General features: G+C 45.9%; 1 protein-coding gene across 1 annotated transcript; it reads right to left on the minus strand.

Annotated features, from left to right (window-relative positions):
* On the minus strand, positions 1-19,532 carry LOC115394025 (macrophage mannose receptor 1-like). Its single transcript, XM_030099140.1, has 30 exons — positions 19,352-19,532; positions 18,858-19,259; positions 17,780-17,953; positions 14,900-15,055; positions 14,697-14,810; positions 14,466-14,606; positions 14,204-14,383; positions 13,858-14,015; positions 13,648-13,764; positions 10,784-10,899; positions 10,425-10,573; positions 8,646-8,845; positions 8,461-8,567; positions 8,290-8,371; positions 8,045-8,195; positions 7,908-7,946; positions 7,651-7,814; positions 7,468-7,532; positions 7,259-7,359; positions 7,016-7,155; positions 6,762-6,870; positions 6,487-6,656; positions 6,066-6,174; positions 3,730-3,962; positions 2,635-2,800; positions 2,372-2,521; positions 2,161-2,277; positions 1,852-2,010; positions 450-482; positions 1-364 (listed from the first exon to the last, which is right to left on the minus strand). Exons 1-30 carry the CDS (start codon positions 19,419-19,421, stop codon positions 135-137), a joined length of 4,302 nt encoding a protein of 1,433 aa, XP_029955000.1. The 5' UTR covers positions 19,422-19,532; the 3' UTR covers positions 1-134.
* Positions 19,533-26,614: the final 7,082 nt, after the last annotated feature.

Genomic DNA, 26,614 nt, shown 5'->3' on the forward strand with positions numbered 1-26,614 from the left:
AGTACATAATTCAGTGTTAAACACAAGCAAACAAAACCAGTTTCCTAATAAAGTGATCCAAAAACAAAAAGTTGACAAGATCTGCTGGTATTGTTTGACTTGATTTTTTTGGCTATCACTTCTCCGCCATCCTGCTATGCCTGCTCATTTTGCTCTACGTTGACCACCAGACCTTTGGCGTCAACAGGAGCTCGAATTGGATTGTTGAAATACAATTTGTTGTCAAAGGTGGATTCTCCCAGGATTGAGGAGGGTATTCGTTTCCGGAGGAGGACGAAGGCACCGAATCCAACTAAGGCAATCATAATGAGGACCACCGTAACAGGGATGCCGGCAGAGCCATGTGAAGGTTCTTTAATTTGTGCTGAGGAGGCAAAACAGACATCAACATTATCAGCGATGGAGCTTTCATTTGCCGTATTGATATGAAATAATTTTCTTTCACATACCAGCAGCTGTAGGTTTTTCTGTCGGTGTGACAACTGAGGAAAAGAAAGAAAAAAACATCAACTAGTGAATTCATCTTCGTCCCCACCAGACGCCAACCTCTGCTCATAAATCATGAAGATAATGCGGAAGTGAAAAAAAAGCTGTAATTCGGGAGAAATTCCAGCAGGGGGCGATGATGCTGGTTTCAAAAAGAGCCCAGGTCTCATTGGAACCCATTCAAAAATGCCGATTTTTAGAGTGCAAATAAACATATAAAGCGCCCGGTTTCAGAACATATTTTGGTCTCTATCACTAGTTTCTATAACCATGTTGGCTTCACCAGACTCTGATTTTCACATAAATCATCTGTTGATTTTATATTACTAGTTAAAGTTTTGCATAAATCGCCCTATCACAGTGCCTCCTCTGTCCACGTGATGCGGTCATGTGATGGGCTGGACCAATCACATTTACATCCGGTTTCAAATATTCAATGTGGAGACATCCTGCTGGACTCGCTTGTAGTCTTCAGAACGGCGGTTGAGAACTCTATGGGTGACGTCACGAAAGGCCTGTTCATTTATTTACTGTCTATGGTCCCTACTGCTGTCATTCTCACGTCAACTGCAAACGTCATGTTTAAAGCTCGGGTCGACGATCTTGGAAAACTAGCATGTAACACGAATGTAGCATCTCCCCAAGGCTCCGCCCAGCTCCCACCCCATTGGAGGAGCTCCCGTTGGGAGCGAACGCACTGGACGCGGAAGTGCCACGCACGCACGCGCGCGCGCGCGCGGAAGCACCTTGCGCAGAGAGTTTGTGATGGCCTCCAATGTTATTAACCTTTCTGACTGCCGCACACAACGCGCATAGCAGCGCAGCGCGCCCGCTCCACTTCCTTCTATTTTTCACGCGAGCCGCGAGCGCCGCAAGCGCCGACAGCGCCTTGGCAACGTGCGCGGGCACTGAACCAGGGCCAGTACATGCCATTGAAATGTACGCGCAGGGGGCTGGTAGAACGGCGAAGGGATTTGATTGGTTCCTGAAGAGCGGTCCGCGCGATACGATTGGTCGGAGTTTTTACTGTCCTGTGGCCGCTACAGTGGTCAGATTTTTCCACACCTTTTTCCGTCCACATAATGTCTTGACTTCCCCCAGGGGGCAAGGAGCATTTCACTCAGTATGACAAAAAGTGCTTTTGGACAACATTGTCTACCCTAGCTTTAATGGAACTTCCTGCCTCACCTCAGCTGTCATACTGTCCATCAACATTGCTGACATGAAAGAGTTCAGAGGTAATCCCCAATGTGACCATCTATTTAATGTGAAGCACTTTTTCATCCTGAACACACACCAAAGATCAGATCCTCCTCATTTAACTCTAATCCATCTGGAATGATCTTCTGAAATGACTGAACTTGCCTTTGGGCATTTTGCAAATGAAAGCCTCGTGTCTGTTGCAGTCGTTCGTACTCCACTGTCCGCCGTGAGAATTTATCTGCACACATTTGCCATTCTTTGGCATTCCTTCCTTCCAGTTGATATAGTCTACAACAGTGTTATCGATCCACATCCAGTCATCTGCAAAAATAAAAACACAAAACAATATTTTCACTCTGTTGATCACCTGTATTCATTTCACCTACAACCTGTCTGTCCATTAGGCATGAGTTGGTAACAACTTTAAGTGACTCTGAGACACTAAAGCTGTATTTCGCATTATATTCTCACCATTATTAGTCTTGTACAGACCAATCCAGAAACTTTTAGTACCATCCTGCAGAAGCACCAAGTTCTGTTGTATGAACAGATTCTCAGCAGGGTCCTGGATGCTGAGTAGAGAGGCACCTGACAGGCAGAGCCACAATAATACAATGTCATTGTTTACACACAGTGGTATTACAGTTTAACAGTGGATCAACTGGAATTCATAGCAATGTACCCAATTTTAGACATTCCACCGAGGCGAAGGGCCACCAAACTGATCGTGAGAGAAAAAATGAATAACAATGGCCTCTGAAAGGTATCCAGCTGTTATCCTTAGATTCTGGACATCTGCCAGGGAGCTGAGGGGGCTCAGTGGGAGGTATGTCTGAAAAGGAGGCCAAAAAGTGCATGTCAATCTTCAAAACATTGGGATACGAATACTTACTGTAAAAAAAAGAGCAACAAGAAGAAGAAGGAAAAAAAGGAAAACAGTCTGACCTGTTGATTTTTTGCAAAGGGAATAGTATGCGTTGGTACAAGGCGCCGTCTTCCATAATTTGTCCACATCTACATAAACACAGCCGTAGTTGTGTTTGGGTTCATTTCTTCCCCAAAAGGTGTAAGACAGAGGCCAGTTATCAACCCACTTGAAGCGACCCCCACTCTGCAAATAGATAAACAGACATGGCTGAGGAAAATATGTAGGGTGGTGATCAACAACACAGCCAAACAAAGGAAGGCAGACAGAAGCAACTGCAGGACTGCACTGAACAACTGAAGAAAAAATATGAATATATTAATTTATCTAGATTTCAGTGTTCAGTGTTGACTGAAGTTTAGACAATTTTGGTTTAACGACTACTCCAACAGTTTAACTGCTGCTCCAACTGAACAGACTGTCTATACAGAGAAGGGACATTCTGAATATATTATAATTACACAGTGTATTTGAATAAACTTTCATGATAATTTAAAGGTGCATTAAGGAGTTTTTCAGCTTTAAAAATACTTATTTTCCACCATAAATATGTTACAGATATTCAATGATGTGTACTATGTGCCCTGACATATTCATTGCAAGTACCTCTAACAAGCTAAATTGTCACTTGAAAGTTGCAGCACCGGTCCAGCACCAGAATTTTTTGGGGGAGAATTTGAGATGATGTGACGTAATGCGCGCTCCCGCTGAAATGATATCCTGAAGTTTCATTTTGTCCGCCATGACTCTGCCAGACGCTGAACGAGCAACAACTGAGCAGTATGAGGATGGATCTTCCAGAAAGTAAGAAAAGACCGGCTTCTAGCACTGCCAAAACTCCAGGACAGACCCCACCAGGCAAAAGAAACTTAAATTTTACTCGAGCACTACTAAAAGAGCGAGGAAGGAGTTCCCCTCTTCAAGCCATGGGCACAAGTGTTTCACTAAGCTGCAGTTACATCCAAGGCCTGCAGAGGTCGTTGTTTCTCATAAAACGTGCAAACTCCTTAATGCACCTTTAAGCATCTTGAGGCTGGACCAAGTGTCCTCTGTTCAGGAAATCAAAACACAGACACAAAATCTCTGTATCATTGTAGAACTGGTAGATTTCTTACCACATTGTTGTTGAGGCCAATCCAAACAGACTGATTGAGCTTAGAGATCTGCAGCGTGATGTACGCCTGGGTTACGGGGTTCACGATACTGGCCAGATCAGTATCATCTGCTTGGCACTGCCTCCGAGCTTCATCCCATCTCATCTTCTGAACCACTAGTCTGTAGGAGTCACTGCCAAGCTTGTAGAAGGCATTTGGTGGCACGGTGGTGGGTGCCACTGCGATCTGAGAATCTGGATAAATACGAGGTCTTTTCATGAAGCATCGACAGGAAATTCTTCCTGCCCACATGGTAGTAGCATGTGACAAGCGTGTGTCGAAGCTAGTAACAATAGTAAAATGATCTGGAGAACATTCAACTCACTGTTAGGAAGGAGATTAAACTCCATTCCTGCACATATTGACTCTGATAAAGGTTGTATTTTCAAGCCTGAAGACATAGCAAATTATTTCTCTGCTTATTATAAGGACAAAGTCCAAGAATTAAGATCTAACATGAGCAAAGGCGACTCTGCACCTTCATCAGAAATAATAAAAAATGTAATCATGAAAAACAAAACTTGCACTTTTGATTTTACTGGAGTTGATGTGGAAAAAGTTGAAGGGCTTCTCAATGCTCTATCAGACAATATGTCAGCTGGTCTGGATAATGTTGATGCACGGTTTCTTAAACTTGCGGCAAAATCTGTGTCACGTCCCTTATGCCACATATTTAATAGGTGTCTGACATGTGGGGTTTTTCCTGATGAATGGAAAAAGGCAAAGATTATCCCGATTTCAAAAAACAATAAGGTGTCATTTATTGGTGTGAACAGTCGACCAATAAGTATATTGCCTGTTTTAGGTAAGATGATGGAGAGCATTATATGTGAACAAATTCAGAAGTATTTTGTGGTCAATTGCCTACTTACGAAGTTTCAACATGCATATAAATCTCATCATTCCACTGTTACAGCTTTAGTTCACATGATCGATGACTGGTATCATGCCTTGGACAATGGCAGCTTAGCGGGAACTGTATTTCTTGATTTCAGTGCCGCCTTTGACTTAATTGACCATGACCTCCTCATTTCTAAGCTTAAGTGCTATGGACTTTCTTCAAGATCTTTGTTTTTGTTAAGAGACTATTTAAGAGACCGAAGCCAGCAAGTGTTTTATAATGGCTCTCTGTCTAGTAGCACTGGTGTCCCCTGCAGCCTACCCCAAGGCAGCTGTCTGGGGCCATTTCTTTTTTCTGTTTTTACGAATGATCTACCTTATGTTTTAGAGAAGGCATCTTTTGTTATGTATGCGGATGATTCGACAATGTACTATGTTAATCCGGATGTAAATGTGACCTCTGATGTGCTGGAAGTGGAGTTGTCAGCTGTACTGAAATGTGTCAGAAATAATAATATGATTTTGAATGTTTCTAAAATTAAAACGATGCTTATAGGGAGTAAATTACGCCTGCTGAAAAATGTGCAACTTGCACTTACCATGGATAATTCTTTGTTGGAACAGGTTCAAGAATTTAAGTTGCTGGGAGTCATAGTGGATCATCATCTCTCTTGGTCAAATCATATCGATCATGTGATCAGTAAAATGGGCAGAGCTATGGCTGTGATTAGAAGGTGCATGTATTATGTCACTCCAGAGATCATCAAACAGATCATCTAATCTCTTGTCTTATCTCAGCTCGAGTACTGTCCCGTTATATGGTTCGCCGCAAATAAATCTGACTTAGTTAAGTTGCAGGTTGCCTAAAATAAGGCTGCCCGTTTAGTTCTGAAATGTCCGTATACTACCAAGGTGAAAGACATGCACTCTACTTTGTCCTGGTTAATGTTTCATAGTAAAGTGCAATATACGCCGTTAATGCTGTTGAAGAAGATCATTATATCTAAAGAACCTGACATTTTATTTCAGAGAGTGACGTTTGTAAATCAAACCCATGTTTATTCCACACGAAGTGCCTCTGGAGGAGACGTGGTTGTTGACCGCCCAAGAACCTGTTTTTTGCAGAAGTCATCTTTATACAGGGGTTCTCGGCTATGGAACGAACTACCTCATAGAATTAGAGACTCTAAGTTACAAGCATTTAAAAAATCCGTTTGATCTCTGGTGAGTGACACGCTGATTGAGTTGGGCTAAACAGTTGTCAATATATGTGCGGCGAGAAATGTTTAACTTTTTTGTTTTGTTTTGTTTTTTTGTTTCTTTTTTTGACTGTAATTTTCTGTTAATGTTTTTTAATTGGGACCCCGGGAAGACTAGCGACCACCACGGTGGAAGCTAATGGGGATCCCTAGAAAACAATAAATAATAAACAATGGTCCCGATAAAGTCTCACTCACCGCCATTCCTCTTACAGATGAAGCCGAGTTCTACATTGCATTCCTCCACCTTCCAGTGTCCTATCATTTTGGAGACGCTCCCCACCATCATCACACAGTCAAACAAAACCTATCGGGCAGAGAAAGGTGCATCACTTCCCCTGGAATGTCATCACATTCATTCAGGCTGCTTGCTTGCTAGAAACTGTGTGCAGGCTTTGTATTCCTCCAAAATTCATACCATCATTGAATTTTTAGAAAATCAGTTGACCTAATGTGTGTCTTTTAAATGCTAACCTACACGTTAATCATTCAAAAAATGGAACAATTTAGCATTATAGCAAAAATGATCAACTTTGTTTAATTTTTGACTGTTTAGAATCCATCAACAGCTTCATGGCAAAGAGCTTAAACCTCTGTCAATCACAGAGTGATAGATAACCTCTTCCACAAAAAAGTGACCATTGGGTGCTGATGTTGGGTGCCCTTTGGCCCAGTTGGTGTACTTAATGGCTCTGCCATCTGTCCACACATAATGCTTTTCCCAGTTGATGTCATTCATGCCAATCCACAAGTCTTGATTGTGGTGGAGCATCTGTGTTGTTAGGAATGCTACGAAGAAAGAAATTAGAAACTCATGATGGGGAAAAAGGATGGAACAAGAAGGAAAACGGTTTTATTCAGAAAGGTGATTTCAGGATACTGCACATTGATCACCTTGCTCTCTGTCATTCAGGATAGAAACCAGATTCCCTCCCTGGTCGTGGCAGTATTTCCTTGCGCCCTGCCAGTTCTTATTGTCCTTCCCTGTGACTATTTTGTAGCACTGTGTCAAAAAGAGACATTTTCACTTTTATTTGGAAAAATGACACAACAGTAATTTTCAATCCCAAATAAATGGAGAGGGAAACTTTTCTGATCAATGACTTACATGCCATTCAGACAAAAATGATATATTAATTTCTTATTACCTTACTTTGGAAAGACAGCCACTCTGGCGCACATCCTCCTTTAGGAACTGTGGTTGGGACCATTGTTGTATTGATTGAATGGCTGCTTCTTTTACAAATGGAGGGGAACTCCAAGCCACAGTTGATATCATTCCAGTATCCTAAACACAGAGTTAATGGAAATGTTAAGAAAATATGATCAATGAGAAATTATTCTTACTTGAACCGAACAAAAGAAATGGAGCGTCCTTGCATTTGACTGACCCATGCTCTTGTACATTGTGACACAGTTTTCGTCGTTGTTTGCGAAGTTAGGCTCATTGCGCTCCCATGCAGTATACGTCACTGGAGTCCCATCTAACCAGCTGGAAATAGAATAAGGAAATGAATGATGCATCATCCTCATGACGTTACCGAATGAACTGATCAGCGGTGTTTTTCTGGAACTCCTAATATCAAGTAGAATGATTTACCTAAATGATTTATCCAAGTTCACTGTCATGCCAATGTAGTACTGTCCGTGTGAGCCTCGAGATATCTAATTGAAAGTTAAGATGTCAAATGCTTTGATGTCATATTTTTGCACATAGAATTTTTTAATTTTTTAATTCTCGTTCCATGCTGCTACATTTTGATGAAGCATGAGTTTTTCTTGCCTGTTTCCAAAGAAACTTCCTCTCACTTTCTCCTGTGATGACGGCAAGATCACCGAAGTTTGTCCTGCAGTAGGCTCGAGCATCTTCCATCGCCAGTTTATCATTGTTGATGAAGTACTGCGTGTCGTTATATATAAGCCACCCGTCATTTGTCTTGTTGTATACTGTAAAGAGAAAACTGGCGTTAGGAGTCATTTAGAGCACACCAGGGCTGTACTTGTGCTACGGCAATGATAAACAAAGCTAGCCAAACCTACCTGGTTCCACAATTACAGGCTGAGGTTTGGGTTCCACTCCTGAAAACATAAGAATCACAGTACTCGCCCCAAACGACAGGGAAATGCTTTATTTAATATCAGAACTTCTCTTTCAAGACTGTCTCTGCCAGTGTTACCTTTACGTATCTGGCAGATCCAGTTGTTGTAGGCGTCACAGTGCCGATCGTTCCAATGCTGTCCGTACTCGCCGTACAACTGGATCTCTGTGCAGAGTTCATTGTCATTGTGGTTGTTTGGTTCCCCACGTCCCCAGTCCTCATAGGCGAACTAAATCACAGGTTTTTTGGGAAATGCACATCATTATACCCTGGAATGTCAAAATTAGAAATATCACTTTCTATGAATGTGAAGCGCCACTTACAGCCGATCCATCACTCCAGACAAAACCTTCATGCACGCCACGGTAGGTGAGGCCTATCCAAGCTGGCTCAGCTTCGTACAACCTTTGGAAAACAGAAGCACAGATTACCCGATCGTTACCTTTGTTTTTCTGGCCTGAATTCTGATGTACATCACAGGGTATAAGCGGCACCTCAGGTCATCCGAACTGTGGATGCTCATCAGGGTTCCTCCGATGGCCTGGCAGAAGTCATTGGATTCCTGCCAAGTCTTCTTGACGTTGTTTGAGTTCTTGTAAAACTGTTTGATGAATAGAAAAAAGATCAGTGTTATGTACTTCAAGCAGCACAACTTTCACTGCTGTGTTTATTCTCCTACCTTGTAGCAGGCGTTTCTGCCGGCGACAGGGTTCCAGCCGGACGCACAGTACAGGGTCGGAGTGGTGGGTGGAACTGTTGTCACGTGCACACCCTCGGCCCCCTTCTTGCAGATATATTTCTCCTTCCTGCTGCAGCTGATGACGTCCCAAAGCCCGGCAAACATCCCAGTTGTCATTGCAACACATCCTTGATGTCTGTCTTTTTATTTTTTAAATAAAATAAATAAATAAATAAATAAAAATAAACTGAATTGAAAGTTGTACAATATCATGACCTTGAAGCAATCAAACACAGGACAAGCAGTGACTCTGTTGAAAGCTGGTTAAACAATCCCTGCATGTTTTTCTCATTTTTCCCCTGAATAATGACTCGTTATGGTTTGTTTTAACAACAGTTGGTTTTACTTAAAGGTAGGGTTGGCGATCTTGGAAAACTAGCGTTATCATGTAGCATCTCCTCACGGCTCCGCCCAGCTCTGCCCAGCTCTGCCCAGCTCCCACCCCATTGGAGGAGCTCCCTTTGGGAGCGGAGATGCGGAGATGTTCGTGGCTCGCGCGGTGCGCGCGGCACTTCCGTGTCCTGTGCGTTCTTGGCGTAACCTGTCTTCAGCGCTTCGTTTCTTCGTTTTTCTTCATTTGCACCACGCCAAGTTATGGCGGACTCAATGGTAAATAAACCCCCAAACATTCTTCTCCGCCATTCTGCAACGACGCTCCGTCCTTCTAAGCGCGCACTGAACCAGGGTCAGTGCATGCGTACATGTACACGCAGGGGGCAGGTCGAACGGCGAAGGGATTTGATTGGTTTAAAAAAAGGTGTTCCCTCAAGACTATTGGTTGCTGTTTTTCCCGTTTTACTCCTGCTGTAGAGAGCGGATATTTTCCAAACTAAAAACACGCTATGAATTGCTTCCCATCGGGTCATAAAGATCATTTTAACCTCTATTTAAAAAAATGTATTTCATTCAAATCGCCAACCGTAGCTTTAACGGTAAAATCTATTCCTCGATATTCTATACTACGTTATCCAGCTCAGGCTTGTGATCCTCTTCTGCTGACCCCAGCTGGCTGTGGCACACACTCACAGTCACACCTACCAGCAATTTAGAGACACTAATTAATCGCAAATAAGTTTTGGAAAATCTACACTCAGAAATGCAGTTTCTCGAGCCTTATTTTGAGAGACGACCTTATTTTATCTTGACCAGGGCCGGCCCGGGCTTCAGAGGCGCCCTAGGCGAGCCCGAGACGAGCGCCCCTTGGGAGCGTGTTTTTCGAGCGGTCCCGACATTTGTTGAGCGGGGGGGGGGTGCTGAGGAGCGATGCCGAACAATACCGATCAGTGCCGGGCAGCGCCGAGGACGAGGAGCGCAGTGCGTCGGACCGCTGCACAGCGGGGCACACGGAACACAGAGCGTCGTGGCGCCCCTTGTACGACCGCGGCGCCCCCCTCGGGACGTGGCGCCCTAGGCGGCCGTCTAGTTCGCCTATGCCTAGAGCCGGCCCTGATCTTGACGATGCTCAACAGTGATGTACAATCACATCAACGACTATTCAACATTGTGCTTTCTGAACTTTTCTTCATGTTTGTTTTCTCAAGTTCAAAATGACAAAATATTTTTGTGACATTGTAGATATTTTGATTTCAATATCAAATTTGTTGCTTATGTTATATTATAAACCTTTTGAATATTTTACATTTTAAAACATTATTCTACCCTTTGGGATTATTGGATCTTATCTCTAAATGATGAATGTTAGAAGTTTGTTTAGTTTACCTGGCATTCCTGCATTGAAATGAGTGAAGGTAACTTTTCTTCTCGTCGTCCACTTGAACGTGCTTTTGTCAGCTGTGTTGGAAAGACCCATCCAGAAATACTTCTCTGGCCTCAAACCCACTGAACTCACCAAGAAGGCATTCTCATATCTGCAATGAAATGCACAGAAACAGAAAAGTGAGAAGGTAAAATGGCGAGAAAGTTCTTTAACAAAGCTGTGGATTTCCAGGGAAATTAATCTCCTTTTAAATTACAATAATGCAAAAGAGCTTAGTTCAGTAACAATCACTCCATAAGCATGCGTTAAATTCTTTCATGAGGTGGATTCTGTGTGCGATCTTCACATCACGATGCAGTACCTGTCAGTTATATCCACCAGACTGGCCCCAGCCTGTGAGCACGCCTGCTTTGCCTCTTCAAACGTTTTTGCTTCCACTCCGCTGTTGTAACAGTATGAACCGAACCTGACAGAGCCCTGAAAAGTAAAAACACTGTGATATTAAGTATTACCCTAGACCCTCCAGAAAAACGCAAGCAAAAATTCTTGATTATGCGTACTTAAATCCCAGATTATGCGAGCAAAAAGGCTTGATTATGCAAATGAATATGCAGGGTTTTTATGCCATTTTATGCGGTAAAATTGCGGACAGTTGTGAAGTATGCTGTGAAATACGAGAAAGGATGCCAGATATATAGATTACCCACACTCTCTCTCTCTCTTTCTCTCTCTCTCTCTCACACGTACGCACACACGCGCGCACACGCGCACGCACACGCACACACGCACACACACACACACACACACACACACACACACACACACACACAGACACACACACACACACACACACACACACACACACACACACACACACACACACACACACCCACACACACACACACACACACACACACACACACACACACACACACACACACACACACACACCACTAAATCACATTCATTACCTCGCCAGGAGGTTATGTAATCGCGTCGGCTTGTTGGTTGGTTTGTTGGTTTGTTGGTTGGTTGGTTGGTTGGTTGGTTGGTTGGTTAGTTGGTTTGTTAGCAAGATCACGGAAAAAGTAATGGACGGATTGCGATGAAACTTTGTGGAAAAGTGGGTCTTGGGCTAACTTAGAATCCATTAAATTTTGGTGATGATCCGGAACATCACGAATTTTTTAAAGGATTCTTTTATCATTGACAAATAGGGTGTACCGCCCAGCGGAACTTTAGTTTTAGTTCCTAGTCGGACCTGTTTCACGGACGGAAGAGTCGCGCAACAGCACAACAAAATCGCCACCCGTTGGCTTCTCTTCAAAACTTGATCAGAGCTTTGTCTGTAAGTGATTTCACCCGATGTTGGACTGTTAGTTTCCTTTGTTATGCATCTCTGCATGTCCGTCATTGTGTTGTTGTTTTTATTGCTGAGTTATGTTTGGGTGACGACTTTCATTTGACCAGTGTAGTACTATATCTATCCAGCAGAGGGCCTCAGTACTACGTCTTAAATTGATGACAGGCAGGGTTTCCGCCAGACCTTTTCAGTCCGGGCGCCCCGCCCGCGCTAAATTCTGCAGCGCCTGGACAATGGACAGGGGGGAAAAAAAGTAGCTGCGTTTGCGGCTAATTAGCAGTTGTGCGCACAACCCCCCACGGGCTGCCACGGATCTCTCCGTGGCCAAACTGTTATCCTGCAGGAAACACTGAACAGGGTTTGTTTACATCAATTTACTGATATTGTTCTGCCTTTCAGGTTTATTTTCAGTTAATTGTATGATATGCTTTTATTGTGAAGTTCATGCTTTTATTTTGGCTAGTCACAACGGCCGCTGTAACCGGAAGTTCTAAAAATAGCTCAGAAGCTGTCAAAAAAGGATGCAAAGGAGCCCAAACCTTGATTTACGGAGCGAATTATTTTTTCTTCTTAAGTTCTACTCCCGCAGAAGCAACACCTGTGTGGATTATTTAAGTTTTAATACTGTTTTATGAAGTTTATCATGTTAGGAATTGTTAAAGCTGAACTTTTGGAGTTGAATTGAATCTCAGAGAGGATGCATTACTGCATGTGTTTTCAAGCTAACATGTTAAGACACTCGACTTGACTGGTTTATTTAGATTTCTTTTACTGTTTAACAGAGACAGTTGATTGTTGTTCATTGTGTGCTTGTTTTACAGTTTCACTCTCTACTCATATCAACTGAAGACTGTGTAATAAATCCACAAATGTCTACGAAGACACGTCTGATGAATGAGAGTGAGAGTTTAGCTGGCTGTCTAGCTGTTGCCACAGCAGCAAGGACAGTACAGATATTTATATATGGCGTTCTTATTGTTGTGGAGGTCTGCGCTCTCTGAGTGCCAAATTCTAGTTTTCTATGAGTTCGTTATTTATCTTAAATTGTTACTCACCAATGCTCATCAATGGAACACACACACACACACACTTTATCACAGGTTTTAGCAATTGTGTGTGTGTGCGTGCGTGCGCAATTGCAAATTGCTAAAACCTGTGAGAAAGCCGTCAATGCAGTGTTTCAAATGAACTGGTTTCCTTGTTAACTGGTGACTGACTTCCTTGAGCACTTCCTGCTGCTGCTGCAAGTAGCAGCGGATGTTTAAATGTGACTCATTAAAGGTCGGACGCGGCTTTTTGTCTGGTTTTTAACATTTATATCAGCAACAAGGGACGTGAAAGAAACCCAGTCGCCAGTTAATAGGGAAACCAGTTCTTCCAAAACACCGGCAACTCTCGGGTTTCTGGACACTTCTCCTCCGCGAGTTAGCTGCTGCGTTCAGGTGACTGGAGCGAGCGGCAGAAAAATGAAACCCCGTCATTCACATGAAGGCAGCGGTAACAGCTGGACTCAGGAGACACTCAGGAGACATGTGAAGGAAGCGTGGACTATTTATACAAAGGAACAGCTCTCAGACAGCTGTGATCCGGCTGTCATCATTCACTTAAAAGAACGCGTTCAAACGACCGGCTCGTTCATTGAACGTCACAGCACGAAAAGCGAGACCATTTCTCTTTTTTTCGCAGTAAATGTGAGATTATTGCGGGAATTATGAGCCCTTTTGGAAAATATGTGGCGCCTGCATAATCAGCGGCAAAAAGGTGATTTATGCGTGAATTCATGCGGTCGCATAATCGCATTTTTCTGGAGGGTCTAATTACTCCCACTATGATAATACTTGTTTCCAAAAATCACCACTCACAATTACGCATCCCAGGTTGATGTCTTCCTGGATCCCTTCAGCTGGTTTGTTGGATCCTTTCTTCTTACAGATGTAACCGTACGTCTTCTCACAGATGTGATCTGCCCACTTCCCATCCTGCAGGGGAAACCTTCTAACTGTCAGAGCTGATGCAGTTTTGATGTTGTCTCAGCCTTTCGGTTGGTTTGTTTTCACGGTGGCGGTTGTTACCTTCCCCCTGATGAGGACGCAGTCTTCTTGGAAGCTGGCGGAGTGAGAGGGTTCGTCGCTCAGCCACTGGGTGAAGGTGACGTCGGAGTTATCAGACCATTCAAACAGCATGTGGCTCCGCTGGTCATTCAGGCCGATCCACAGGACATCAGTCGACACTGAGGTTAGAAATACACAGAGCAGTGAGTCATATAACAGCTAATAATCTAAAATAAATAGATCCACCTTGCATCGTTTAATTTGTTGCAAATATATTCAAATAGTATCAATAAACTCTCATGAATGTCTGTTGTAATGCTGTACTTTAGTCCTACATGATGGTTGTTTGGGTTCGTTCTATACTTACAATATCCAGACTGAGAGATAATGAAGCTTTGTTCCTCGATATTGTGTATGCTGGCCAGATCTGCCTCGTCCTTGCGGCATGCAGCCAGAGCATCTTTCCACATCTTTTTACTCCTCTCTAAGTAGTAGCAGTTTCCTGCATAGGGGACCCAGTGATTGGGGCAGAAGCTGGGCTCCTTGCCTATGAACAGATATATAATGAGCTGAGCGTTCAATCTTGTGTCGCTTCGTTTCCTCTCGGTCATTTTGAATCAATGTCCTACTTGGTGGTGGAGGCAGACTGGTTGAGTTTCCTCTGTGACAGATGTAGCCAAGTTTCTTAGAGCAGGCACTGGTTTCCCATTTTGAAGCTTTTGCAGGATTCAGGGTCGCACAGGAGAGCCCGGGCTCTGACGAGGGATGACCTGCAGGAAGTGCAGAGTGTAGTTCCTAAGTGTCTTTTTAATTTACCTAAACTCTAAAAACACATCATAGAAAACCAAATGGACACGTACCTGGAGCCCAGTTCAGATACCTGAATGCGTTTCCATTGCTCCACTGCCATCCAGTCTCAGACGTCAGGCTGTTCAGTCCGATCCAAAGAGGCGCTCCCAAATGACTTGTTAACCCTGCTTCAGCACGAGCGAGAAAAAAAAAAAACAGGAGGTTTTAAACAGCATGAAAATGGACGAGTGGGTGAGAGGGGGTGGCCACGTACCTGAGATGTATGACTGCTCGTGGAGCTCCATGATGCTGAGGAGATCTGCTCCCTGCTGCTGGCAGCTCTTCCTGGCTTGATGCCAGGTCAACGCTGACTGCAAGTTCCTTTGATACTGGACCCCCGTGACTGGGTCAGTGTCCCAGCCAGCGGAGTCTACATTCAGGAAAAGACACACCATTAAGCTACTGGATGATGAGTATGAGAAATAAGGGTCCAAGTATGTTCTGATGCTGATTGACGCATATCTCTGGTTTCAAAAAGACTGCGGTGAAGTGAAATGCTTTTATTTTTCAGCTGTTTTCCTGCTCCAGACTTAGAGCAACATCAGGGGAAAGATGGGATGGAAAGAGGAAAGCAAGGACAGGGCTGTGTTGACAAGTCGTGACAGGAAGTGGTGCTGTTGTTTAGGGGTGTGCCATCTAAGGCACCTCACGATTCGATTCTATTACGATTCAGGGTGATACGATTCGATTATTCAACAATTATCACGATATTAATGATAAAAATGATTATCATGATTTTTTTGTGCATTTTTTCCCCCTCACTTAGTGCCCACTTCATACTTTGAAACAATGTACAGCTATTTCTCGGTATACATAAATATTTTTTATTTTTTTCCCCTTGTCCTGTTCGGCAGCTGGGGCGTGCAATATTGTATGATTGTAGCCTTTTACGATCCGAACAGATTTTAATGTTAGCTGTACATTGTTTCATACTTTGAAACAATGTACAGCTGTTTCTCGGTATACATAAATCAAAGTAATCAAACAAATTCAAATCCAAAAAAAGTATTTTTTATTGATGTCAAGTGGTCCATCAGCAACCATGCCATAAACTTTGTGCCTGCAGCTGTGGCCTAAAGAGCCAATACAACAAAAGGCTGCCCCTGTTGACAAAAGATCAACAGTTACCTCCCTTAAGTGCAAACAATAGCCGTTATGTCATATATGCAGATATATGTTCAATTTGAATTTACTACTTGGCGTGCAGCATATCTAGACACCTACATCTAGATATCTATGTCTATATGGCTAGGCGGTAGTGTGACGTCAGCGGGAGCTACGGGAGCTGCAGTGTTGTTGTGTGCCTGTTTTTTCGACTGCTGATGCTCACGCATGTATCTGATCCCTGCTCTTGGAATAAACATCGTCATGCTGCCAAACGCCTCTGGACTTCTTTCAGGCATATTACAGAGATAAATGTTTTGGTTGTTTTGTTTACCTCTGAACTGAAAGCTTTGTTTACAGCGCCGCGCCATGCGCAGTACGGCTCATTGTTTCCGGGGCTACATGAGGCTACACGGTGCTTTTTGTTCCAGTGTAGCGTAAAATGGACGAATATCTATTGGATGAATATGTTGTGGACGAGAACTTTGAATGATTTTCTCTTTAGCAAAAGCAGCGTTGGCATTTAGCACTAGCTTTAATCCAGAAGAATGAATCTCACACCCTGGCTGTGTTCGAAACCGCACACTGTCTACTACATCCTTACATACTCATACTATCCATCCTGCATCCTGCTTACTCAGTCCATCAAACAGTATGCGAAGCGTTTACACTACAGCATACTACATAATAACCCACAATGCATTGCAGTTCTTCCATGAGCAGAAATCGATCTGCTAAAGCTGATTTCACTTTAGCTCTAAACTCGTCAAATGTATAACTTCATCGAGATTTTTTTTAAATTAGGCGACAAAGTGGTCGTTTAGAGCCCGAGTGTGTCGTTTATTTGTCCGAATACGAGCCGTTTATGATTTTGTTCGGACGAATTCGGCGAAATTCAAGCCAGCCGCAGTGAGCAACGCACTTCCGGTTATTTTCACCAAAATAAACCACCCCTTTCCCTTTCTCATGCAAAACAACCTCAGTGATAAATCTGTGCTTTTACTTTGAAAACAAGAAGGCAATCTTTCAGCAATATATCTCGCTTAACGTCGCCGTTTGGACCGGTGTCCCGTTAACGGACCACTTATTATGCCAATTATGATGCTTTACCGACGGAGAGTTTTTTCGGCTCTTCAACAAAGATCGGCTCGCCGTCTTCGGTGCATCATGGTCGCTTTCAGCATGGACTAGTTCTCAGATGTAAGGGTTTTTTTTTTTGTTTTTTTGTTTTTTGTTTTTAATATTTTTAATCATTGTCAATCCAATCAGAAATCTCGTAACATAACATACCTACGAGCACAAACAATGGAGGGAAGATTAAATCTAGAACCATACTCAGCTTGTTAAATGTACATCATGAAGAAACAGTCATTGTGAACTGAATAAAGTTTATTCAAATGTCCGTCGCGTTGCATCTTGGGCAATTTCAGTATGAGTAGTGAACACACGATGTATGCTCAACATTTCTGGCGAATGCAGTATGCATCCGGGAACTTCTCGCCTACTCAAAATCGCATACTGCCAGTGTAAACACACTGCATACTCAATAAGTTAGTATGAGTAGTACGTAAGTATGCGGTTTCGAACACAGCCTCTGTTACTGTAGCTAAAGAGCGAGCTGTCGCCATATTAACCGGTCCGTCACTACAGATGTCCGGGTGGTGCGCAGGAACAATACTTTGGTTCCGCAAGTGGCGTCCGTGCTCCTGGCGTCTAGTTATTATGAAAAATAATCGATTTTAAATATTTATGAGTCGTAATCAAATCATTATGTGTCGCATCACGATTAATCTAATAATCGATGTATCAGCACACCTCTACTATTGTTCTACCAGTGGACCGGAGCGAGGAGGGGTCAGAAACCAGACCTGTGAGCGCTGGCATCAGTGAAATAAAGCCAGGTAACTGTGGGGGGTGTATAGCAGTGCCTGTGAAGTGCAGTGCCAATGCCTGAAAGAGCAAACCAGTCATTTTGTGTTGTGATACTTACCTTTAGTAGGACAAAACCCCCACTTCTTGCTCTTGTCATAGTCTCTGTCTGTGCCACACCACAGTCGTCCATCTGCACGTGCATCCTTTGTACATTCGGAGTGCCAGTTATCGCTGTACTTGAAAGGAAACTGACAAGGTGCTCCAAAGGAATTACCTCCAAGGGTGAAAATCTCTGAGGAGACACAGATCATCGATTTAACGTCAGTTAGCATCGAGACTGAGCAAATTAAAGATATTTTGCTTTGTTATGACTTCACTGAAAGGTACAATACTAATCTAATACTAAAGGCAAGTGACATCCTTATACAAGCGTCTGTTATTATGTTTGAGTGGAAAATTTGAAGCTTGTACGTGTATCTCTTCACAGACCCCTGACTGAAATGACACCTTTTACTTAAAGGCATAGTGGACGATTTTCTCGAGTCGAAGCCAAATGTTTGTTACTCGCTTTTTGAAAAACACGCATGTGCCAGACCAGCCTACCTGCTCTACTGCTCCTACAAGTGCGCTTGACGGTGTCACACAAGCATTTCTCCAGCGTGATTGACATGTTGGAGGACCAATAGTTGAGATTTGCATCACGCAATTCACTGGCTAAAACATCGTCCATTATACCTTTAATAAGTAACAAATAAACCGTACAAATAAACACAAATTCTGGACATTTTCTTCTTTCACCATACAAAAGCACTGCCAGAGTGCTGTCAAAAGCCTCTCTGACAAACCATAAAAAAATAGATTGAGAAATCTGTACTCAGAAACAGTTTTAAACATTTGCACAATATGCTTTTGCAATTTGGAATTAAAATGGTTTAATTTTAATTTTTTCTCATTGACATCACTTAAATAAAAAAGGAAAAAGTTTAGTTCTCCAAGATATTCAGCTTGGTTTAACAAAGTCATGTGTAACCTGTGCAAACTACTAATGTCACTAATGTTTCTGAAGCGTGACTCAACATTTTGAGGCAGCCAGGTATAAAACAGCTTCATGTTGAACCAGTATGTGTGTTTTAATACAAAACACTCAGATAACGATAGCGTTACAGCTTCCTTCATTGTTCACCAAGACTGGCTACCTTGAAAGCCCTTTGAGCAGAGGTCATTCTGAGTGCCGTATATCCTCCAGCGACTCCAGACTCCCGAGCCTTTGTAGATCATTATGCTCCTCTCATGGAAGTTGCCGTAGTTGAGGTGCAGGTCCTCGTCTTTCAAGCCAAACAGGGTGTCGTTCTTGCACTGCCAGTGCTGCAGGATATTGTTTTCATCGCATTCGAAGAGGGCCACCTTCACCCAGTCTTTGATCTCCATGGCGCCCAGACACAGCTTATGAGAGATACTGAGGATGCGGGACTCCGAAGCCCAGCGAAACTGCTGGTCCTTGGCACGAGGGTTGCAATGGACGGCTGTAAGGGAGGTGGGGCTCTCCACCTTTACGCACCTGTTGTGGTCAACGTTGTAGATCAGGAAGGTGCCGCTGTCTGGAACAGAACACAGCAGAACAGTGGTTCTAAAACACTTCAAGAGCCTTTTGCAGAATTAAAGGTAAAGTCACTGAAACAATAGTTCTTACCGATGTCAGCAGTGATGCAGAGGACTTGCAGGAGGCAGATGACAACAGTAAAATGCAACGAGGGCAACATTATCAACACTCAATGGTGAACGAGGCAGCAGAAGAGCTTTCCAGCTGTGCATGGAGCAGACCGATGTGCTCAAAGGCATGTGGCATGGAGCAGCAGTGACACCGAGATACGGCGCCTTCCCCTCTTAATCACTGTGATGGACATCCTGTCACATGAGTCCTTACTGCTGGCCACAGAACTGCAGCATCCACCAGCTTTCACTGACCTCTGGGCTGAGCGGAGGAAGGCAGGAAGTGGGAAACAATCTGATCACATTATTCAGCAAGGACATTCGTGAACCAACATCGTCAAGCTCTGAAAAACAGAACATGTAGAAAGTGAACATTTTGAATCATTATTTTCAAAGTATCATTTTCAATCGATGTTATAATTTTATCTAAATATTTCTTTTTATTCATGAGAGATGATGCATCAGCTTGTGCTTGAATCTGCACCTGTTTAAAAACCCCGGAGACCAGATGTTGACTTCACACCAAAGTGAATGAGGACTGAATGAAGTGTGCAGCTTTTTGCTGATGCTGTGGATTTCTTTGTGGGACACCACCTCCCAAGAGGACTGGGAGGAGTGCAGTGATGATATAAGTCAGTGGACTGAGATGACAGGAGGAAATCCTGCTTCCTATTGGGGGAAACAACTGTTGATCTGACTACCTAGCCTTAAAACTGCACGAGTACCCAGCGATACCCCTCAGATGTGTCGATGTACATCGAGATTAGTGAAGAGTTCTGACTTCTTGTATCAGCTTCAAATTTAAAAGCCCTCCAACATGTGACCCAGACATATGTCGGACTCTGACCTATTCTTGTTTGTCGAGGAATGATGGGAAACCTTGTCTCCTGGGGCCTGAGGTTCTGTGCAGGAGGTTTACAGTAAAGGAAGATGAAATCCTGTGAAATTTCTTATCGGTTTTTCGTATCAGCTGCAGTGATCTCCGGGCAAAGCTAGGAACAGGAAGCTTCTTTGGATTCCCATGAAACTTCATTACATAAGTGTACTGAACATACGAACATTTACACAATTTACGTATGTTAACATTGTCTTGTTAATGAATATAATTGATCTAATCTTCGTCAAATATAATTAGTAGTTATTAAACGTAGCTCCAGTTCTACGAGCGTATGCGTGGCCGCCTACGGGTTTCGCTATTGGTAGTCTTCAGGTGCTAGCCAATCCACTGAGACAAAAAATGAAACCTGCGCACCAATCCTAGCCGTATGTTGGCACAGCACCACGTCCCTCCCCGAGGGTACATCACCAAGTGCTCAACAGCGACACTCCCTTCTTCTGAATCAGCAAAGAAGGAAGCAAACAGCTGGGCCAGCAGGTAGGCGGGCACGCATAGAACTGGAGTTACATTTCTTAAATACTAATTCTTGGTGGTGATATGCTTAGCCCGCCTACGGGCTTCGTTATTGGTAAAAACCAAGGCGGAGGCTGTCAGGGATGAATGTTCTCCAGCTGGCATGCTGTCAGGATTGGTGCGGAAGAAAAGCGGAAGTAAACAAACCGTACGTCCAGAACGGGCGAAATAACTTCCAGGAGAAAATGGGGCAAGCAGCCCGCACCGAGGCGCTGCCCGCAAAGTGCATAAGCATCGCCACAGCGAGGCACCGGGGCAAAGCCACAGTGGCATGGCGGGGAAAAACCCTGGTCCGCAACCCCACTCGGGACGCGACAGACGGGCCAGAAGGACCGACATGGTAAGCGGCAGAACTCATCTTCTTGCTGAAAACCGACATGGCCACAGTGTCTGTGCATATACACATCTGATATGAGCGCACGAAGTGGACGCAGACGCCCCGGAGGCAGCCTGGGAGATGTCACACATCGTGATTCCTCTGCACAGGGCCACAGAAGCAGCCATACTCCGTGTGAAAAGAGCACAAATCACCGCTGGTGGTGGAAGATTCTGCGCCTCATAAGCAGCTGCAATAGCGCCCCCGACCCAGTGGGCGAGACGCTGGGACGACAGCAGGGTTCCACGCCCCCTGGCTCTGTATCGCACAAACAGCTGGTCCGTAATGCAAAAACCAGCTGTGCACTCAACACGGGAACACAAAGGCCTGACCGGGCTTGCGGGGAGCGCTCTGGCGGCTGGCCCGGGAGAAAATGGAGGGGGAGTCCTGCTGGGTTGATCTCCCTGACACCGAGATGATGCTGCTGCTGCTGCTGCTGCTGCAGCTGCCGGTCTCAGCCCAGTTGTACGGGGCGGGAGCAGGAACCTGTTCGGCGGTGCCTTCATTCCCGGAAGCCGGGGACGCGGTGTCCATGAAAGCCACTTGCTGCTTGCCGCTTGCCGCTGGGACTCGCAGGCAGGACAGGAAGACCACTGACAGTGATGCTGCCAGCCGAAGCAGATGAAGCAGCGCTCGTGGTGATTGTTCTCCTGAAGAACAGCGCTGCAGGAGCGGCAGGTGAAGGGCACAACGACCCCCGATGTCGATCTATCATGGGCCGACTTGTCCATCTTGATCCTGGAGTCTTGATCCTTGAGTCTTGATCGCGAAGATCTTGCAGGCTTCTGTAAGTCTCAAGTCCTGAGTCAGAAGAAGGGAGATTGAGCGGCAAGTACCTGGTTTTGTACCCTCAGGGAGGAGTGTGGTGCTGTGCCAATACACGGGCTGGTTTGTTGCGCAGGTTTTAGTTTGGTCTCAGTAGATTGGCTGGCGCCAAGAGGATTACCAATAGCGAAGCCCGTAGGTGGGCTAAGCATACCACGTACGATGTAGAACTGTACGTTTCATTATGGATGTGTGTGATTTCACATGCACATCAAATGACTTGAGTAATGTGAAAAATTTGATTAATAAAGTGGTGTCATCAAAACAAAAATATAAGCCCCCAATTATCAGTAAGATGCTGATGGATAGTGACAAGACTTGTGAAGGAATATGGTGCCTGGCTGCACCGCTTGACAGAAAATACTGTTTTATACTGTAAAATTACAGTTATATACTGTTGTTGTTAACTGACTGATTTTACTGTTGACTTACATGCTGTGGATGGATATTTAACAGTATTTTACATTTACTATAACAAACAGTAAGATACTGTTGTAAATTCACTGTAAATTTACAGAAATTTGTTCCAGTGTAGTGTCACCGCGGTCGGCGGCCCAAGAAACTTCGGGACCCCACTGCCCCCGCTGGGTTCATCACCAACAAAGCGCTGGTCCGCGGCCTCGAAGCAGCCGCCCGCGCTCTTTCATGGGACACCCTCTCCACAGCTACATCTCTCAAGAGCAGCTATCCTCCCCCTTCCCGTGCTTGTATGACTAAGCATCAAGCTCGGCAGGGCTCTCCCTCCCTTCGTCTGCTATGATAAGTGGCGTAGAACAGGGAGCAGACTGCGCATAGAGTCGCCTGGACGCACGCACCATCACCGGCTCTTCCTCCACGCTCTGGTGCGGCTGTGGATGCGGAGCACAGCAGCGAGCTGGGGCCGCTTGCTTCCCCGCCGTGTGCGTCACGCAAGCGGAGCGCTGCCGATGTCCTGCCGGCACCCTGCAAACGCTCCAGGCTGCACTATCCAACGGCTTCGGCTCATCTGAGTACGACGAACCGTCAGAGCGGCAAAACAGTGCCAACCCGGGTCCCCGCCGTAAGGTGCCCCGCTCCCGGCATCACTCGCAACGCTCCCAGCTTTATCCGTCGGCCTCCGCTCATTTTAGCACAGCAAAGCGTCAGAGCAGCGGAGCCATGCCGCCCCGGGCTACCGCCGTGCAGCATCCCAGCCCCGGCATCACTCATACCGCTTCCAGCAATGTTCTCCGCCGGCTCCTGTCTGTATAAGCACAGCAGAGCAGTGGACTTGTGCCGGCCCGGGTTACCATCGTAGGGCGCCTTGGTCCCGGCTTCATTTGTTACGCTCCTAGAGAAATTTCTCCACCGGCTTCCGCCTGTATGGACTCTATGCAAAATTCACCACTTCCTGAACTTCATGAGGCTCCTCGTTTCCTGTCTTTCATGATAGGGCGAGCTGATATATCCAGGTGTCCATGACCTCTGTAACCACAACAGTAATGGTCAGACACACCTGCATTAATCAGCTCGTCCGATCATGAAAGACAGGAAACAAGGAGCCTCCTGAAGTTCAGGAAGTGGTTGAGTTGCGCATAGAGTCCATTGACACAGTGAAGCCTCAGAGTGGCGGAGCTCTGCCGGCTTGGGCTCCCGCTATTGAACATCCCCCAGCTTCTTCACCAAGGCTCAGCGGCCTGAGAAGCCTCGGGATCACGCAGCCTCTACCAGGTTTGTACCCAACAAAGGGCTGGTCTGCGGCCCTGAAGCGACTGCCCGCGCTCTTCATGGGACGCCCCCTCTTCGCTGTGTTGCGACCGTGAAAGGGGGTCACAGCAGCGAGCTAAGGCCACTGGCTCGCCCACTGTGCGCTACGCGCAGTGTCCAAGCTGCGTTGTCTCCCCCCCCCCGTCTCCCAAGGCTGGGAGGACGGTGGGCCGTCTTCTCAGGCCGCGGTACAGCTGTTCACGCTCCGCTTTGGACGTGGCATGCTATGTTAGGAACCGCTTTCTCCCTGGTTGTCCAGAACGCTAAGACGTGGCTATGCCCTGCAGTTCACCTGTCGCCTGCCTCTCTTCAATGGGATTCTTCACATGCTGCTCACATTCCCTGCGGGGGCGGCCGCTCCCGAAGCAGAAGTGTCCTCGCTCCTCCGCCAGGGTGCGGTTACGGAGCTGAGCGCGGAGGAGCCGCACTTGAGCTTTTATTCCCCCTACTTCTTGGTTCCCAAGAAGAGCAGAGGTATGAGACCCATTCTGGACCTTGTGAGTCCTAAACACTCTCATAGCCACCAGGAGGTTCCGCATGCTGATGGTCAAACACCTCCTGGAGAGCGACTTGGGGTTCTTGGTGAACCAGGACAAGAGCGCACCAACCCCAGCTCAGCACATGGCTTACCTGGGTTTGGAACTGGACACGCTCTTTACAACGGCCCGCCTCTCCAAGGACAGGCGTACCTCCCTCCTTTCGGCCCTGAGGTCTGCAGTGACCACACCTCTGGTCAGGGTCCATTTGGTCAGGACCGTCCTGGGTTTAATGGCCGCGGCCCGCCCGGTTGGGCCTTCTACGCACGCACAGGCTGCAACGGTGGTTTGCACTCCTCCCCTGCTTGGGGAAGCAGGACGGATGCAGAAAGGTCTTGATCCCGCCCCGGGCACGCCAGGATCTCCTTTTCTGGATGGATCCTGCTCTCCTTATGCAGGGAGTCCCCCTGGGCTACATGCCACATCACGTGGAAGTGTTCACGGATGCGTCTCTTGTAAAAGGGGGGGGCACCTCAGACCACCTGGCGGTGGGCGGTACCTGGGATTCAATGGAGTTCCTCCAGGCCCTGCTGGACAGCGGTTGCGCTGCATCCACCCTGGCGGTGTTTGCATCGGCAATTACAACGGGTCACAGCGGCTTTGGCCGCTTCTCTGCACGCAGTCAATCGCTGGTGAAGCGGTTTTCTGTGCAGGGCGTGTTGGGCACGGCCACGCCCCAGGCATGTGGTCTCCCCGTGGGACCTTCACCACTGTGTTGGAGGGTCTTAAGGAACCCCTCCTTCGAGCCTTTGGAGCAGGCGGCGGACCGCTTTCTCTCCTTGAAGGCTGCCATCTTGTTAGCGCTAGCGTCCGCCAAGAGAGTTGGGGATCTCTGCGCTCTGTCAGTCCACCCATCCTGCGATGGGTCCACCCATCCGATGACGACCCGCGGCTGCGGTTGCTTTGCCCCGTCAGGGCTCTGCGTCTCTATGTTGAGCGCACAGCTGGTTTTCGCACTGTGGACCAGCTGTTTGTGCGATACGGGGCCAGGGGGCGTGGAGCCCCGCTGTCCTCCCAGCGTCTTGCCCCCTGGGTGGAGGGTGCTATTGCAGCTGCTTATGAGGCGCAGAATCTTCTGCCGCCGGCGGTGATTCGTGCTCATTCCACACGGAGTATGGCTGCTTCTGCGACCCTGTGCAGAGGGGTCACGGTGAGTGACATCTGCCAGGCTGCCTCCTGGGCGTCCGCGTCCACCTTTGTGCGTTCATATCAGATGGACATGTGCACGGACATTGTCTCCATGTCGGTTCTCGGCGATAACAGGGGTTCTGTCGCCTAACCGTGCTGGTCTTCATGGCCCGGCTGCCCCGCCCCGTGGGGGTTGCGGACCAGGGTTTGCCCCGCCTGCCGCTGTGGCTTCTCCCCGGTCGGCGTGTGTGTGTGTGTCGCTTGACAATGCTTATGCACTTTTGGGCAGCGCCTCAGTCAGGCTGCTTGCCCCATTTTCTCCTGGAAGTTATTTCGGCTGTTCTGACGTACGGTTTGTTTACTTCCATTTTTCTTCTGCACCAGTCCTGTCAGCATGCCAGCTGGAAGTATATGCATCCTCTACAACCTCCGCCTTGGTTTTTACCAATGACGAAGCCCGTAGGCGGGCTAAGCATATCACAACGTAGAATTAGTAGTTACTAAACATAACTCCAGTTCTACAAGTGTATGCGTGCGTGCCTACCTGCTGGCCCAGCTGTTTACTTCCTTCTTTGTTGATTCAGAAGAAGGGAGATTAAGCGGCGAGTACCTGGTTTTATGCCCTCAGGGAGGGGTGTGGTGCTGTGCCAACACATGGGCAGGATTGGTGCGCAGGTTTCAGTTTGGTCTCAGTGGATTGGCTGGCGCCAAGAGGATTACCAATAGCGAAGCCCGTAGGCAGGAACGCATACACTCGTAGAATTGGAGTTACGTTTAGTAATTACGAAGTGTTTAAGCAGCTTCTTCAATAACCTGATCAAAGCAAAGAAAAGAAAAACCCAATGATAACAAAAAAGGATCTATACTTTCACTGCACTTTATGATAGAAGTAAAAAAAAAAGTCAGATGCGATTTCTCAAAGGCACATTCCCAAAGCACCATTTGAAAGGTCAAATTATCAAATCACAAATTATGCATTTACATGAAAGTCATCGTGCTTAACTCAACAGTCATTTATTCAAAATGTGCTATGCCAACAAGCTCTCCTTTGGCCTGTAATAAATATGGTCACTGATATCTAAAGAAGTTCTGTAGTGCACATGCAAATTCACATGTTGACTGGGTTGCAACAGCTTTTCTAACATTCATCAAACGTTTGAGCCAAACTTCTATCCTTCCTGCTTCTATTCGGATGATTTAGCTGTGATTACTTCAAAACCTCTCTCTGACCTCTGGGTTAGT

This window comes from Salarias fasciatus, chromosome 9, assembly GCF_902148845.1.
Source record: "Salarias fasciatus chromosome 9, fSalaFa1.1, whole genome shotgun sequence".
In the NCBI taxonomy this organism is placed as follows: domain Eukaryota; kingdom Metazoa; phylum Chordata; class Actinopteri; order Blenniiformes; family Blenniidae; genus Salarias; species Salarias fasciatus.